Here is a 17,855-nt window from a genome sequence, read left to right on the forward strand (position 1 = left end):
CAAAGTCATGAGAGAGGAAAAAAAGAAAGGGGGGCAGTTTTGTCTTATCTACAATTTGGAAGGAGGAGTCCTGTCATTTCTAGAAATGAAGGTGGTATTTTGTATCTTCAGTGCTTTTCTCCCTTTGGAATACAGGCAGGGAGAGACCTGTGTGCTCTCTCTGTGACTTTTTCTTCCCATCCTGAAGCTTTGCTCTGGACCAAAATTCAGGTGGCCAAGGGGCATCTATGAAATACTATCCTAATTCTGTTTCTCATCTCTGAAGTCTTGGGGGTTAATCAGAATATAAACACTCTGTTAAAATGTTTTCACAGCTTCTGAGGTGCTTGGCTTGGGCTATCTCACCTTCAGTCTGGCTTTGCAACAGCAACCTTAATTGCAGAAATAATAAATCAGTATCCATGAGTAAATCCAGTGGAAATTCAGTAAATCCAGTAATCGGGCTGCTGCAGAGAAAGAGTTGTGGAAGCCATCTTTAGATGCTGAATCAAGTACTATGTCTGCTGTAGATGCTAAACTGGGGCTGTGTGAGGTCCAGCAGTAGGTGCTTTGAATTCAAGAAGATCCCTTTGTATCACGTTAGTCTGTCTTTTGGGGTCGAGGGAAGGAAATGCTTCTACAATTAGAATTTGTTGGGGTGTTTGCAGCTTGCAGTGATTTCGGATTTGGGATTGAGGGATTGCCTTTTAACACTGGAAGGCGTGTATGTATGCCTGTGAGCGTGAGGGTGTGCGCTTACGCATAATGGGCTGAGAACTCAGAGTCCATGTTTTCATTGCAATGCAGATGCTGGAATGAAATCCCCTTGATTTCAGATCCATGAACTGTCTGCATTGTTGGCTTTGAATACATCTTAAAAGTGTCTTGATTGCAATGTAGGATTTTTAGGAGAGCCAAGACTTTGCAGCTGTGGATGAAATACCCGTTTATGCATTCTGGCTGATCTGCATTGTGCAGCACTGCTGCCTAGGGTGACCCACACATGTTCCGTGAATGCATGTGATGTGACTGGCACAACTTGCTTTCTTGCTTTGTCTCCTGTCCCAGCACCTCTGCGCATAGAACATCCCTTTAAAAGCTATTGCAGAAGCAAGGTGTGTAGCTATCATCTGTTCTATGGCTCTCCAGCAACTGGGTGGACATGGTCCAGTAGATTTCTGAAGCTGTACAGTTTTATTCCTATGGCTGTGGACAGAGTTGTGTATGATTCATCTGCATGTTTGCAGGTCTGGGATTGTAAGGAAATGGTATTACTTGTAATAAAGTGGCATCTTTGTTGAATATTGTTATGGAAATACATGTTCTATTTGTGGTTTTGGCACAGCTAAGCCAGTGACCCAGCAGTACAGCGGTGATTTGTGGGATGCTGCAAATGTTGACTAAGAAGGAGCAGTTGGATGTTATGTGGCCATGTAGACTTCTCTAAAGATGATGGTTACAGCAGACTGCTAAACTGCTCTGACATGGGTTGATATAAGTCTGATTTGGTCAAGACAACTCCTTCCCTTCTGGACTGGGCAAGAGTCTGGGAACACTGCGCTGCTACCTTCAAGTCTACATGAGCTCATGGCAATTCCTATGTTGGTCAGCCTATATCTGGAGCCCAGTGTGGTCCGAACATTCTGTAACGAAGACCTAGTCTCTTTTTTCTTTCGATGTCAAGGAAATCAGTCACATTCAGTATGTTGGAGACTGGCTGGATGTGTCTTGTTGCTGCAGTTGTCCCTGGTATTGCAGTTCTGTGCATAGATCGACTGGCCCTGACAGTGATGTAGTGCGGTGATATTTTTGCTTCTACCTTCAGCTAGGGCTTGTGGAGTTTCCTGCTCCCCTCTCGTCCTAATGTAGAATCTGACTTAACATTTTTGCAGCGTAGAGCTGCAGCACAAGACCCAGGTGTTCACGCAAGGAGAGTAGCAGAAAGACCCTTGTATGTAGGGCAGCGGGATATGTGGCACTGTGTGTGCAGCACAGTTGATTTAGCATTCTTCCTTTGCATTCCCTCTTCTTGATGGCTCTTTCTGGAAACACTCAGAAGGCTTGTGAGATTAGAATGGTGCAAAAGGATCTCTCGTGAAGCACATGCTTTGGTTGTTCCTGTGGTAGTTTAAGGCCTGGTCTACAGGGCCTGCAATGTGGATGTGGCCACAGTATTTAGATGTCTTTGCTGGGATCGTCCTTGGGGCAGCCTAGCTGAGCAGTTAGATTGGCCAGACCGTTCTGGTGCTGAGCACTGTTTCTGTGGGTTCACCATGGCAGGTTTGGCCTAGGGTGGGGTTGGGAGGCCCTGTGTATTTCCCCTTGGCCTAACTCAGCAGCCAGAGTGTTTCCATGTTCTGCTCAATATGACATTTTCTTCGTAAACACCTTCTTCTCAGTGTAGCCAATCTTATTGCATAGGACTCTGATTAATTTTATTCTGCAGTGCAGAGATGTTCTGCATATTGAGTGGTTGTGTGAGATGCAGCCTGGTCACAGGCATTGTAGTTTTTGAGCACTTGATCTTATTATATCAGATAGTGAGGCAATTTTGTGTTGCCTGTTTTCCATTTACTGCCAGGGGTTGGACAGGTAAGAGTTTCCTAATAAAAGAAGGGAAGAAAAGGGCTCTTGCTTGTTTTTTTCCCTCATTTGCCAATCCTAGTGTCTTGGATACATGAGTTGTTTTTGTTAAAGGGGTGTCTTAACTCCCTGCAATTCAGTTTACCTTTGTAGACACTTTTATGTTTCCACAGCATTTTGCTTAGTCGATGTGACCAAGCTATCTGTGCAGGCTGGGAAGCAGGGCATTACTTCGGCAGGTGCTGTGCTAATGCAGGGAGGCAGATTCTGACACTTTAAGTAGCTCCAGCCTCTCTGCCCTGACTGCATTTTGCCATATGAAATAGTCTTGTGGGTGTTTGACTAAACTGAAATTTGGGCCCCATGTTTTCTGTGTGACCATTGTACCATGAGATGAGGGGAGGATATAGGATGGATGTAGGAGGATTTAAAATATGCTTTCTTGACCCCATATTGAATGCTTGCTCCTTCAGTTTTCTGCCTTGGCCTGTGTAGGGTTTAATAGCAGTTGGTCATATTAAAGTTTTTAGTGGTCCAGAGAGAGAACAGAAGAAATGATGTCATGCAACGTCAGGCAATTTTACATTTTGCTGTTTGAGGACTAACCCTTTGTTTTTAAGTATGTCCATTAGTTCATGCACTTATTACAGACATAATAGCAAGGCTAACCCAGCCGTTGAAATCATAGCTGGTTCCTATCAAATAATGTAGCTATTTAAACCTTACTTTCAGCATAGAATTTTTTTTGTTCTATGTTGGAAACTCCCCATCTCTAGCTGAGTCGACAAGTCCCCGAAGTCAGCTAGTTTGTCTGACCAGAAAAGAAGCTTTTTGCCTCCAGAGGAAGGGGAGTGTAGGTGAGTCAACTTTGCCAGGTTACAGACACCATTTCCAAGTTACAAGGTGATGAAAGTAACTCTCCTTTCATTATGTAGTACTGAAGGATCCTCTGTCTCTAGAATATTTCTACAGGAGTTCAACTACCCTCAAAATGCAAAATCTGCCCTAAGCTGATAAACTTGATACTGATGTTGACAGGTGAATAAAAACAGGATGTTTGCAAAATGTATATCATAGTTATAATACAAAATATGAAAAATAGCTGCAGCTTTCCACATAATAGTGAGAGCAATCATCTAGCTAGATATCTGCAACTGTGGATGTAACAAAGATCGTGATAGTGCCAAGTGCACAAGTGAGTTATGTAATTAAGCACTTTGGCTTTTCCTGTGCAGCTGGTCTTTAGTTGGTCTTCAGAGCTGCTGGATGGCTCTGCCTTGATGGCTATTTTTGGTTGACAATATGGCAATGTTTTGGTACTTGTTGTATTGCCTGAATAAGAAAGAAACTTGAGCGATGATTCTGGAGGTAAGCTGAGTTTGATCACTGCTGATGCAAGAGACAGACCCTAAAGAAAAGCTAGTATTTGGCATGGATAGATCTAGAGAATAATTTATGTTTGCAAGGACCTCTGGAGGCCTCTAGTCCAACCTTCTGCTCAAAGTGCAGCCAGAAAGATCAGGTTGCTCAGGGCCTTTTCCAGTCAGGTGTTGTCTGTAAGGATGGAGATCCCACAGCCTTTCTGGGCTCCTGTCTAGGGTTTGACCACCCTCATGGTGAAAAAGAAAATTCCTTATAGCTAATCAGAATTTCCCTTGTTGCAGATTGTGTCCAATGCTTCTCTATGCGCCTCTGAGAAAAGGCAGGCTCCATCTTCTCTGCACCCTTTTATTAGGCAGTTGTAGACAGCAGTAAGATCTCCTCTTTGCCTTCTTTCTTTAACACTGGATAAACCCAGTTCTTTCACCTGTTCTTTGAATGTTGTGTTTTTCAGTCCCCCACCCATCTTGGTGGCTATTCCTGAGCTCACTCCATAATCTCAAAGTCTTTCTTGTACTGCAAAGGATACGCAAGAATCAATAAGGGTAACAGTAATTATAATAACAATAATTACTGTGAGATTTATGATAGTTTATGCAGGAAAAGTTATTTTTTGGTGGACTGTTAGCTGTGAGGCAGCTCATGTATGTATGGAGATGGATCAGAAAATAATACTAGAATAAATTTTAAGGATTAAATTCTTGAGATGCCTTTTTGTGGGTGTGAGGTGGTTATTTGTATTCTGCAGGTTAAAAAGGAGGAAATACAGTATCTCCTATAAAAAAGATACTTCAGATCACAATAATAATGTCATGTATCTGTTCCTTAGTATTCATTTGGTTAGATTCATTGCTTTCTTGAAAATACAGTAGGAATATTTAAGGACCTAAATTAGCAGATTAGAATGAATGTTGGTGTCCAGCAGTTTGAAACCGATTAGTGCAGAAAGATGCACCCTAAAAAAATCATCATTTAATTTTTAACGACTGTGTAATGCAAGTTTTTCATGTACTGAAAGTTTTCAAGTATTAACATGATTCATTCTTTTTTTTTAATTATATCTCCACAAGGTGACAAGTGTACATCCTATGGTGGAAGGGTTTTCCAGCTCCTGGATGTTATTTTTATACAGAGTTCATGGTTACTGAGTGTAATTTTTAAGTTCCTTCAGAGTAAGGATGATGAAGGCCATTTCAGTGACTGAAATGTGAAAGAAAACACATGTTCTTTGAAGCTTTTTTCAGATCAGTGTTTATTTAACATCAGGCTGACTTATTCCTCCAAGCTATATTAAAAGAGGGAATAAGGTTGTAACCTTAGTTAACAGACTAAAACACCTTGTGATCTCTTGCTCAGTCTCCTTTACCTCGTTGGAAGAAAACTGCTTTGTTTTTATTATATAGGAATATTGATATTGGACTTAGTTTCTAAAGTATGAACTTGTAAGCTTCTGTAATATTAGAGTGACTGTTCAGTGGAACAAATCCAGCAAAGTAACAGCTAATATAACTGGCCCTGTGTCATCTGGCAATTAGTGCAGTAAAATGATTGTGAGGGCATCCATACTAAATACGCCCTGAAAAAACTTTGTTCGTGTGCTTCAAAATTCTGATCAGCTGCAGGACAGCTTAACTGCAGGAGTCCCAAAGCCATGCCCAATTGTCATCTTCCATCTGCTATTTCAGCATGGCATGAACTCCTCTGAGAGCAAACAGTTGCATCCTGGTGCCTCCTTTCATTGAAAAATGAGTAAAGCCTCAGAAACCCGGAGGGGTGGATGCTGTAAGCATCTATCCCGTCTATGCGAGCAGCTGGCTCTACATAGCACAGCTCTAAATGTGCCCTGCTTTCTACACCCTGCAATATCTGTTTTGTTTGATGCAGGAATTGGCACAGACTGTGTTTTGGTGGGGTGAATGGGGGTGCAGTACAAGAGAGACATGGACAGGCTGGAGCAAGTCCAGCAGAGGGCTACTAAGATGATGTGGGGACTGGAGCATCTCTCATATGAGGAAAGGCTGAGAGACCTGGGACTGTTCAGCCTGGAGAAGAGAAGCCTGAGGGGGAATCTTATCAATGTGTGTGAGTATTTGAAGGGAGGGTGTAAAGAGGATGAGGCCAGACTCTTGTCAGTGGTGCCCAGTGACAGGACGAGAGGCAACGGGCACAAATTGAGACATGGGAAGTCCCATCTGAACATGAGGAAAAACTTTTTTACTGTGAGGGCGACTGAGCACTGGACCAGGTTGCTCAAGGAGGTTGTGGAGTCTCCATTCTTGGAGATCTTCAAAAGCTGTCTGGATACAATCCTAGGCAACACACTCTGGTTAACCCTGCTTGCGTAGGGGGTTTGGACTAGATGATCTCCAGAGGTCCCTTCCAACCTCAACCATTCTGTGATTACCAGTAGATACACTCACTGTTTTGGCTTTTGCCCCGGTGTCCATCTCCCGCTGTTCTGCAAGGCAAAACAAAACCAAGTGAGACTTGCAGTGTGCCTGCAAATCAAACCGACTGGTCTCTGTGAATCTGTATGGATTTAACAGGCTACTCCAGCATGGGTTTGAACACTCGGTAGTCTGTTCATAGACACTCTGCAGATAGCCGGTATGCTGAAGCACACGGGTATTAGAAGCTCCCAAAGAAACATATTGGCTCTTTCTGAGGTTAATCTGTTGTCTAAAAAGCAGCTGCAAGGCCACATTCCCTCTTGGTAGATCCGAGGCCAGGATGTATGTTGTGTTCAGGCAATGTTTCAAGGAGTTCCTTCAGGAAAGTCAGCTTCAGCCGGTAGGAATCTGTAAGTCAAAATCAACAGTGAATTTACAATGAATTTACAGATACTGAGAAACAGGTGGCACACAGACAGGGCATAGGCATGGTATGTGAGGAAAAAGAAGCAAGGAAGAATATGTATCCTACTAGTGATGCTGTGATGTGTACTAAAGGAGGATACTTTCCTGATCTCTGAACCTCTTCTCCTGAAATATTATGAATTTGCTGTTCTTTGAGGGTTTCTGCCATATCTGGTTTTGTACCTTGTCCAGTTTTAGGTCTGAGTGTATTTAAGCAGTCTTAAGTCTGTGCCAGTTGCATAAAGGACAGCAGGGATCTGCAGCTGCAGTACCCACCTGTGCTTATCTAATCAGATATAAGGGCTACAAGTAGGGGGGAGGGAGGAGGGGACAGTTGTTGGTGGGGTGGTGACTATTTTTCTTTTGTTTTGCTTAAGCCTGTTCTTCCAAACGGAGTGAGGGGTAACCAGGGCCTCTGTCCCTCCAATTCTGGTTGCAAGCAGCTGTGTTGTTTCCTTGTGGTAGGAGAACAAACAGTGCTCCGCTGTGGGACACTGCTGGCCACTGGACGGCAGGCTGCTGATGCACTTACCGAGGGCATGCAGTTGGAGTGCCATATTCCCTGCCTGTCTGCAGTGTTCTGATCAAAGCTCTGGTCCTCTGCTGTGAAAGCTGCTCTTCATCTCCTGCTGCGCTTCAGCTTACGATTATGTTAAGTCTTAACTGTCCCAGCCCCTTTCTGGTGCCACAACCCTACGGTGCATGCAGAGGGAGCAGTAGCGGGGTCCCAATTGCACAGGCAGTGCAATTACTGATTACTGCATGTGTTCATGCTCTCATTTTTCATTTTTAATTGGGAACTATCAAACAAAAAGCTTTGGTAAAAACTAATTAAAATTGCCGGTGCTCAAGCTCCACCAAAAAATATAGGGCAAAGCTGTGCAATGATACCCACCCTCTTCTCTGCTTAGAAAACCCATCAGGAGCCAAATGTTCACCAGTGTCACATGCGTCGATCTTAACTTTGTCATCAACAGTCTGTTATTAGGGGAACACACATACATCTATTTCCCCTTTTGCTAATACAGAGAGTACGCTGTCACAAATACATCATGGGTCAGGATCTGAAACCACAACCTCCACTCTCTCCAGAATATACTGCATTTTTTTGAAGGTAGGTCTTGCTTGGAGCCATGTGATGAAATGAAGACATTGCAGCAGCGCTTCTGTACCAGAGAATGAACTTGAGAGGGCTGGCAAAGTGTTGGCTGGTGACTGATTGGTTTCGATTTTGCCTGGATAGAGATGGTTTGTGTTTGTAACTCAGTGCAAGAACTTGACATGTAATCACACAGATTTGTTTTCTTCTTTAATTATGAAATTGTCTTTAGTAGTTTAAATGTTTTAATAGAGTTTGTCATAACCATCTTTCTTGTCCAGATGTTTCTGGCAATCAAGCTTAAGGTTTGTCTATGCATCAAAATAGCTTTAAGTTTAGCTGTTTCAGGGTAAGCAGTGCTAACAGGGCAAATGTGCTGGTGGTCTGTAAAAGTGAGCATTTACTGAGTAAAGGTGGTCTAGGGAGCTTAAGAGTCATGCAGGTGAAGCTGTGAAACCATGCAGTAGTGTGTGCTACCCATGATTTAGTTCAGGGTTGCTGGTGGTTTTGGTGGTGGTGTTGTATGCATGTGGCAGCTGTATAAACTGCACTCTGTCAGACTTCCGCTTATACTCTACAACATCACTTTGAGGATTCAAGGATCCTTGACGCTGGTTTCTACTTGTGACTGTTTTCACAGGCTTTTTTCTTGTTGAATGTCATAATACTGTCCTGAGGCATGGGGTTGTGGGAAGTGGAAACAAAATCAGTCTACTCTGCAGAACTCTCTGCTTAATGTCTTTTACAGTTGCAAGCCCTTTATTAGAAAACACTTCTCTAAAAATCATGATCCCTGGGTAGTTATGTTTTCTTATGTTTTGTCTTGTTTCTGTTTTTTCTCTCTTTTTTTTTTTTTTTTCAGGGAAGGATCATGTTTGCAGATTTATTGGCTGTGGAAGGAATGAAAAATTTAATTATGTGGTCATGCAACTTCAGGTGAGTTATGCATCCCCCCCCCCCCCCCCCCCCCCCAAGAGAGATGACATCCCAGGGAGCAAGAGAATAAGGCCAAGCATTGCAGCAGAGACCTTGTTGTACATCAAAAGTGGGTGGAATGGGAGACAGTGAGAAGGGGTGATGTTGCTGTGACCCTTTTGGGTATGTCAGTTCTCAAAATATGCTAGAGCATTCCATAGCTCCACTGTGGTTTTTAAGATAGCTTTCTGTTTGCTTTCTGGGAAAGCACTCGATTCAGAATGCTTGCAGGGGCTGCTGTATCTTGCAGCAGTGGCTGCTGGTTGAAATAGCTCTTGTTGAGCTCTGAGATGTGGTGTTCAAAGTACCTGCCCTATATCAGAGCTCAGAACTTGGTGGGAGTCGATGGCATCTCACTAGGGGCGTGGTCATCCCTCGCTGAGAGAGAGTGGACTCTGGCTTCCCATCTCTACCAAGCTCAGCAGTGGCCTTGCTTCTGTTATGGAAGCACATGGTTAACTGTACTGTTAGACAGCCACGAGCTGAAGGCTGGCATGGTTCTGTTTACATGAGCCATGCTAACAGCAGGAGCTGCAGGGACACCTGCATGGTTCAGCATGAAACTCTACCAAGTAAGCCTACATGGGTAGATCTTCATAGCCCAAATACGGTGGTACTGTCACAAAAGCAGCTGTCCTCTGCCCCATAGTCACAGGAGAAGAAAGGTGGTAAGGAACAAATGAGAATTTGTCTGAGCCAAAAACATATGGAAGAAAGGCCTTTAAGGAGATGGGGAGTCTCCCTGGCTCAGAGGGGAATGCTTTCAAACTAAAGCTGCTGCTTTCTGACGCTGAGGCCTTGGAAGCTGGCCTGTTTCAGCACCTGATATAGAACTTGACAGGGCACTTGTCCCTATCTCTCTTGTAGCTTGTTTGATCAGAGCTTCACTTTGCAAAGCACTGTATGATTATACATTACAAACCTAACCTTCCTCTCAAGAGCTTACAGCATATGTCATATTTCTGTATGTATAATCTGGGTGATAGAACATGCTGAAGGAAAGTGAGAAGGATGAAATAGTAAGTAGAAGGAGGAGACTGCTAGGGTAAACTGGAGGGTTATTTTAATTAGTGAATGAAGTAAAATAGATACCAGCAGGCCCCATGTCCAGTTTCTAACATTAAATTCTTCCCTCCGGATGTCACAAGAGAGGAACATGAAGGGGAGCTGAAGGACACACAGTGGGTATATGAATTGAGAGTTTTCTAGGCATGTGGAAGAACAACTAAAAAGATGCAAAATTGCTCAGGGGAGAACGAGGTTATGATGGTCATGAGAGAGAAGGGAAATGGATTCTGTGCAGGGCATTGTTTAACACAGGATGTGGACAAGTGGGGAAAAATCAAGTTTTTTTTCATTAATATCTTATGAAGATTCTGAGGGTTACTTATTAACAATAAAAGTTAAGCACTCAAGCAGGGACTAAAGCTTTCAAGTTGACAGTACTTCTTTAAAATAAACTTGTAATTCTTTTAAGCTGTAGTTCTACTCCAAAAAGTGCATATATGAAACCAGTATATTTCTGAACCATGGGTTTACCTTCTGTGCACTTTTGGCATCACAAATTCTGATTTTAGGGACAGGAGAAGCTTTTGCTCTCTAGCTAAACCTGCCTTTAGCTGCAGTGTCTAAGTAGGATTCTCAACAGGGCTAATTTGGAGCTCACGACAAGATAAGATTTCTAACCCCCCAATCCTGTTCTTAACAAGCCTGTTGAATATGACTTACCTGGGAAGAAAATATTTTTTGCAAAGTATCCCTTACTTTCTAGTCTGGTTTTGACAGCATGGCTGAGCTGGTAGAGTTGGCAGAGCGGAATTTGTTTCATTATTTGCAAATTAAGATTTTGTTGCTTAAATCATAGCTAGTTTGGCACCGTCACTGTTCAGGCTAAAAATTCCCTTTCTGCTTCAAAATATGCTGCTCATCTATCCCTGTGGCCACAGTGCCTTGCAGTTCTCCCTTTCTGAGCAGGAGCTGTGTTCAGTTGCTGGAACTGTGGCTTCTCGTCTGAGCCTTGCAACTCATTGCATCTGATGTTTCTCTGCCAGCATGGTGGTGTTTATTTGCAAAACACTTATTTTCTGCTAATTTTCTGTCTTTCCCTGAGGCAGTAGTGGACCATCATGACATCCCTATGCTTTTGGTTGCTTTTGGGACTGGAGAACAGGTCTCTGAGACTGACTCCTAAACCTGCTAGGGGAAAATTGTGGCTTAATAAATAGCTATTTCAATATGTAGCTCTGAAAAAAATCTGTCTGGCCCTGTTACATTGGATAAGAGAATCAGTGTCCAAGAAACAGTGAAAAGAAAGATCTGCCGTCAATTCAGAAGCTCAGCTCTTTCAAGGCAGAGGTGGCAAATCTGTCTGCCTGTAATAAGCTGTCACATATACAGAAGTATTTATATTTTAAAAAAAAAGGTAATACTAGGCTACTTTTGTAGTGTTTTTGTTGCTCATGCTAAGGAGCAAAACTGGGTAGGTTGCTGTGCCTTGGCTCGTATCTGTATTATATGTGAGCCCCACAGCGAACTGTTTATTCATCTGTGCTCCAAATGTGTTTGTCACCAAATGTGTTCATTGGTACTTTGGATTAGATCCTGAAAGTTAACTGGCCTGTAATAAGTGTGGTTGGTCAAGAGACTCAGAGCCTTGAAGTGAAACAGGAGCAAAAGAACTTGAGCAACAGTTCAGAGGCTAAAAGAGCCAGTTGCAGTTGGCCCCTTAATGTCTTTCAGTAAGTTGGGAATTGGGGGTGGGTGGATGAATTGATTAACATTTCACTGGTTTGGAGAGCAATCTTGGTTTTCTCATCAAATGTTTGGAATCTCTTCTATATATATTCTGTCGTGAATTTAGTTTGAATATATGTGGACTTATATTATAAGTGTGTATGTTTTTGCAGGAGCAGAATTGATAAGTTCTGTAGTATAGTGTTAATCAGCATATTCACATAACTCTTATTTTGATGTATGTTATGTGAACCTGTGGACTTTTATGCCTGCTTGTTTTGATCAGTTGATATATGCTTTAGTTTTGTAGAATAGAGGTGCACTCTGTCATAGAGGATACTCATTTTAAAACCCTCTTTTTCATTTACAAATCAAAGAACGCTGTGATAGTGTGATAGCTCGTAGTGCAAGGCATTGCTGCCCTTGCTGTGCCTGTTTCCTAAGTAATGGAGTCAGCTGGCTTCCAAGGATATCAGCCTGGTATCTTCTTATGAGCATATGTATCTTTTAAAAGTTAAAATGAAGTATTGGAAGTTTACATACAAGAACTAAATCAGACATAAGGTGAGGCACCTCTCTGATTAGCATTTTTACTTTCGCTGGAATATGTCTTAGATCTTGCGATTGTGAAATGCTGTGCTTTGGTGTGCTGGTTTAAATGTTGTATTGACTGTTTCAGGGCCGAAATCTTGCAGATCTCAGAAGAAGTCAGCCTCGAGGGACCTTCACACTGAGCACAACACTGCGATTAGGCAAACAGATTCTGGAATCAATAGAAGCCATTCACTCTGTGGGATTTCTGCATCGTGACATCAAGCCTGTATGTTGTTTTGGAAATTCTCCTTTTGGTTGTATGTCTGTCTGTCATGCTTGAGTAAATAAAAACAACCTGATGGCTTGAGCATGGGCAAATCTCAGTGGAGGCATTTAGGCCTGCCTTACACTCCCACTGTCTGACACATTGGCTATTTTCTGTGAGTACGCAATAGTAATATAGTATTGTCATTCCTTTAAGTGCACAGCAAACTAGTTTTTGTTGGCAGAGGACACTCCATTGTGGATTAGTAGCTATCAGTCATACTTGTCCCACTCAAGATCACATGATGAAGCAATCTAACTTTGAATACTCCTCTGGAGTCCAGCCAATTGTTATTATAAAATGGGTTCAGAAAGTATGTCTTGCTGTGTGACCCATCACTTCAATAAATGCCATTTCATGTATTTGATTTAACTGAATAATCCTTTCCATTTTTCCCAAGCAATTGCCTAAAAAATTGGAGGACAATTTCCAAAGTATGTACCACTGCAAAGTGGTGTGTGAATATTGCCTGAGCAGCTGACCCTTTCCTTCTGCATATGCATGTGTCTGGGAGCAGCTGCCTCTTGTGATGACAATATGCTAATGAAGTGTGTTTTGGGATATCAGTCTTAGTGTGTCTCCATGTTTTTTGGGTGAAACATCATACAAACATGCTAGAGATTCAGCAAAACCTCCCCTGTGCGAACTGCAGGGGAGTCGTCATACTGGACTCAGACAGTAGAAACAGTAGTAAGACTTCAGGTTTGCTGTCCTGGACCAACAGCCTTTGAAAGATATAGCACTATACGCAGAGTGGTCTGGGCTTCTTCCTTTCTTCCTTTCTTCCTAAAAAGAGTATTACACCTTTATATTTACATCAAAATTGATGTTTCACATTCCTCGTTGCTTGTCCCTTGCCTTGAACGTGGGGTGACCTAACGGGGCCTTTTTGTTCCCAGTATGGTGAGTCATGGAGTCATCTGCCTAGGTGAGGCACCGTAATTCCAAGTCTCACTATAGGAGTCAGTCTTTCCTGAAGCTCTTCGGTGCTTGACCTGTACACTTCTTGCTACACCATCATTGTGACTATCTTCTTTGTTGCTCTATTTACTGCTTTAAAATCAGCTGTTCCTGGCTGATCAGATTCAGCTGAAAAAGTAGCTGACTAGTCACTAATGAGGGTGGGCTCAAATCCTTTAGCAGCCATGCATCATGGTAAAGCACCCAGCTATAAGATGGGGATTAAATGATGGCTGCTGCATTTGCTTATTGTCAGTTTATTTACTAAGAACCAAACCCGGTGTTTTTAGGTGTCTGAATATTCAGAGAAGTTCAGGTAATGTGTTACAGTGGATAGAGATTTTTAGTCTTTTTTTGGAGTTAGGGCAGGATAATGCATACTAGCAGCTGAATCATGAAGAGAAGCCAAGAAGCATTTTGTCTACAAGTAACTCCAGCATGTTATGCAAGTGATGGAGATCTCACTGCAGAGCTAGTGGTGTGAAATATAACTCTTTCTCATAGCAGCTGAAATTTAGCTAAGCTAATGTGAATTTTAGTTATTTTGAGACTCCACAGTCACATCTCTGCAAAGTGAACCTCTTAACATGACAATGATTCTCCTCTCCATGAGATGTATCTTAAAATCCCTCTCTGTGACTCATGTTACCATCAGCGATGTGTGGGGCTGTATGACAAAATTTTGTATACAAAAGGCCACTCTTACCCAAGTTGCTGTCATCCACCTGATTGTTGACTTTATTTTTTAATTTTTTTTGTCCAGTCCAATTTTGCCATGGGCCGCTTGCCTTCAACATACAGGAAATGCTACATGTTAGACTTTGGTCTGGCCCGTCAGTACACCAACACCACTGGTGAAGTCCGGCCAGTAAGTAAATTTTAAGTAATTTTTTTCCAGTTCTGCTCCTGATTGGGCAATGAAAAGGTTTGGTTACTTTGTTGATTTTATGATTGTTATGCTTGGTCATTATATTGAATTGCATTTTCTACAAGGTGAGAAGCAGGAGGTGACTTCAACTGAGTTGGGAATCAGAGAAGGGATGTTTGCTTTTGTCTCATGAGATATAGATAGATAGATCTCTTCCCCCGCCATCCCAGGCTAACCATGTTTTCCACAGGCTTAGAGTACTTACAGAATGTGTGCTTGCCAAGCAAGAGGACAAGCCTAATGCTGCCTGTGCAACTTCTGTAGCCTTAGGGGACTGTCCTGCTTCAGTTCTCTGAGGGCACAATCTGGGGAGCTGGGTTGGTGCATTCTGAAAGTTCTTTATGGAAAAAAACAGCAAGAAACTAGATGCTGGTCTGATCTCTGAGGTTGAGCTTACTGTGAACTGAAGCCTGTAACCTACCCTTGCCAGGCTGTATTCTTGCGTCTGTTGCCTCCTTTGTGGATTTCTTAGCAGTCACACTGAAATACTACTAGGAGAGGAGGAAAGAGCAGGGGAACATAACTTGCCCCACCTGGCTTTTGTACTATCTTCAGTCCACCATGTTATTTGGAGTCACCCATAAGGATGCAATAAGCTTCAGATACTGTAGGCTGTACCATATCCCAACAAGCTGCAGTCAGAGCACACCTAGATTTATTTTGGAACACAGCACAAGCATGCAGGGCTCTAATAATCTCTCTGCTTATCATCCTAGGCTTATACTTTTTGGCCTGCACATCTTTCCCATCTACAAGATATTAGTTGCTCCAGAAAGTGTTGACAATGTAAAGGTTAAATTCAGAGATTCTCTGTCATACAGGAAATGGTTGGGGAGTTTTTCCGTTTTTCCGTTTTTCTGTAGTCAGAATTCAGTCTCATCATGGACTGAAACATTACTTCTGAAACTTGATGTTTGTTTTTCTGCTAAATATATTGTTCATTGTTTCAATGAAGCAGCTATGTTTTATGCCTGTATTTCATGTCCCATTATTTGAACTATATTCTTTCTTTACAACTAAGACCATTTTTTCCAGTTGATTGTTCTTTTGGTTTCCCCTCTTTCCTCATTTCTCCCACTAATTTAAAATGACTTCATTTTTATTTTGCTATACATTTAGAGAGTATTCTCAGGCTGTCTTTGTGCAAGCAGCACTACATCAAGTCTGGCCATTTTTAAGAGCAAAGGATTCTTCAGCTGTGTCTCACACGGGGCATATGTGTTCCTACTTGGGTTGGTGTGGGTGTGCATTAGTGTAAGACTTTATGAGAAGGTGAATCTTAATTCTGGTCACTCTGCTGGTTGGTAGCTTGCTGCAGCTGGGTCTCACAGAAAGAATAATGACACACAATCTTTTCTAGGAAGAGATAAGGGAATCACTGTGGGGAGGGAGTGTGCTCTGTTGAACGTGGTATAAAGACTTAATTTGTTCAGGGCGTGGGAGGTTCATATGTGCTAAAGTCCCATGTACCTGTTCTCCTACACCACACTTCAGATGATGAGGTTTTTTTGCAAAAATAAAACAATAAAAAATCATAGATACTTACTTTGATTCCTTTCAACAGTATGCTGTAGTTACTGGGCTATTTGATCCCTTTTGTGCCTGCTGCCTGGTACCACTGAGTCCAGCTTACTGGACTGAGACATTTATCTAGAGAAGCATGGTGCCGGAAATTATTGCCCAAAGGAGTACTGCTCAAAAAGTGCACTAAGAATTAGGGAAGAGATGGGGTGAACAGGGATGTGAAAAGTGAAATGAAATTTCATCAGATGAAACAGTTAATTGGTCTATGTGTGTCATAGCTTAGTTAGATCCAAGTATCTGAAGATTAAAAGCTCTGTGGATTCAGCTCCGTGTGTGCATACAGCATTAATGACAGAGTGTGGTGAACTTGCAGGGTTTCTTTTGTGTCTTAAGGAGAAGGTGTATACACAACCTACTATGCTCCTTTGTAATAGACTTGGCCAAGCCTGGTTGTTCCACTGTAAGAGGTTTTTGGTTTAGTCTTTTTCAGGTGTGCTTTTGAATGCCTCTTAAATTGATTTTAGGTTCAAAGTGCTCTCTAGGGCAACAAGCCAGTTCTGGGGAGGGGGAAGTCAGGGATGCCCAAGGTGGTGTTAATGGTCATAGCATTGAGGAGGTGAAGCACTTGCACCTTGCCCTCGCCACTGCCTTGCACAGGCAGAACGAGGAGGCATGCAAAAGTCTGCTCTGGCAAACAACCTTCTACAACCACTCTGGAGCTGGGCCTTAGCGACTGAGCTCAGGCACCTTGCAGAAATCCTGAATGCTAGTTTAGGAAAAAAGATAACTTTTCAGATGTATTTAGGTAGTCTTTTCTTATATTTTTCTGGTTTTTTAGTTACAAACTTTTTTTTTTTATTATACCAAAGAAAGACTATTTTAAGCTGTTAAGATGGAGTCTTCATTCTCTTTCAGTTCCTTTGTCTATGAGGAATAAAGTTCCTAGACTTATAACGTGATCATGCTGTGATCGTCCTATCTTTCTGTGATTTGGTTTTGAGATATAATACAAAAGATGGGGAGCAGAAGGAACTCACTTTCTGCTTTTCTGGAAACGTGTGGATTTTTCTCTCAGTCATATTCATTTATTAACAGATTTTTATCTGTTATTTTTATTTTTTGAGTAGCTTCCCTGCAGTTTTCTACAGTTCCAAAAGCATTGTCATAGTTTATGGATAATACTATAAAACATATTTGCTGTTTTCACATCCTCTGAAATTCAGAATTTCAGTCTTGCTTGTCAACTTTTCAGAGATCCTGCATGACTTGTTAATGATACAGATGACAGACTCGGCCTTTAGGATTTTTTTTTAATGTATCTTTTGCCTTCCTCTTTTTTTGTTAGTTTTCTATTTCGAAAGCACATTTTGGTTTTGGAAAATGGGAAAAGCCAGCAATTTCATAAAGTAAAATGCACAAGAAAATTGTTGGCACTGATTTTTGTGCAATTCACAGATGCCAAACAGTATGAAAATTTTTGGCATCAAGAGGCAAGGAGCCCCTTAGTAGACAGATTGGCATAGGCTGTCTCTAAGAAGGTCTCATTCTCATTTCTTAGAGATTGATTGAAACTTTGAAGCGCATTTCTGCTTTCCCTGATCTTTAAGCATTAATTCCTCTGTCTTCAGTTGTTACCACTGTGGCTTTCCAGACCCTCTCTGAAGGGCTAGCACAGGAGCTGTTAGCTGGGGAGCTGGTAGCCTGCTGAGCTTCTGATGAGTATTAACAAACTATTTTGATGATATGTTTTTACAGAGGGCTGCTACTTGACAATTTGACTTGATTCCTCAATATTTGTAATGTTATAGGTCATTTGGCACAGTTGAATCCAAATTTATTCTGTGCTTCTAGGAAAATGAAACTGGTATGCCTTAGGTAGGATGCCAACATTATCACAAATACTACTCTTTGGAGAAAAGCTGTTGCACAGATTTGCTTTCATGGGAATGGTATCACCCCTCTACCACTTGGCCCTTGCCA

General features: G+C 42.0%; 1 protein-coding gene across 12 annotated transcripts in view; it reads left to right on the plus strand.

Moving 5' to 3' along the window:
• TTBK1 (tau tubulin kinase 1) overlaps positions 1 to 17,855 on the plus strand; it is a 121,027-nt gene that overhangs the window by 30,401 nt on the left and 72,771 nt on the right. For all 12 annotated transcript variants that reach the window (XM_064509821.1, XM_064509826.1, XM_064509816.1 and 9 more), the window contains 3 exons: positions 8,759 to 8,832; positions 12,284 to 12,424; positions 14,187 to 14,291. In XM_064509821.1, the coding sequence (XP_064365891.1) occupies positions 8,759 to 8,832; positions 12,284 to 12,424; positions 14,187 to 14,291 (320 nt within the window). The remainder of the gene's footprint in view (positions 1 to 8,758; positions 8,833 to 12,283; positions 12,425 to 14,186; positions 14,292 to 17,855) is intronic.

Source organism: Dromaius novaehollandiae, chromosome 3 (assembly GCF_036370855.1).
Source record: "Dromaius novaehollandiae isolate bDroNov1 chromosome 3, bDroNov1.hap1, whole genome shotgun sequence".
NCBI lineage: Eukaryota > Metazoa > Chordata > Aves > Casuariiformes > Dromaiidae > Dromaius > Dromaius novaehollandiae.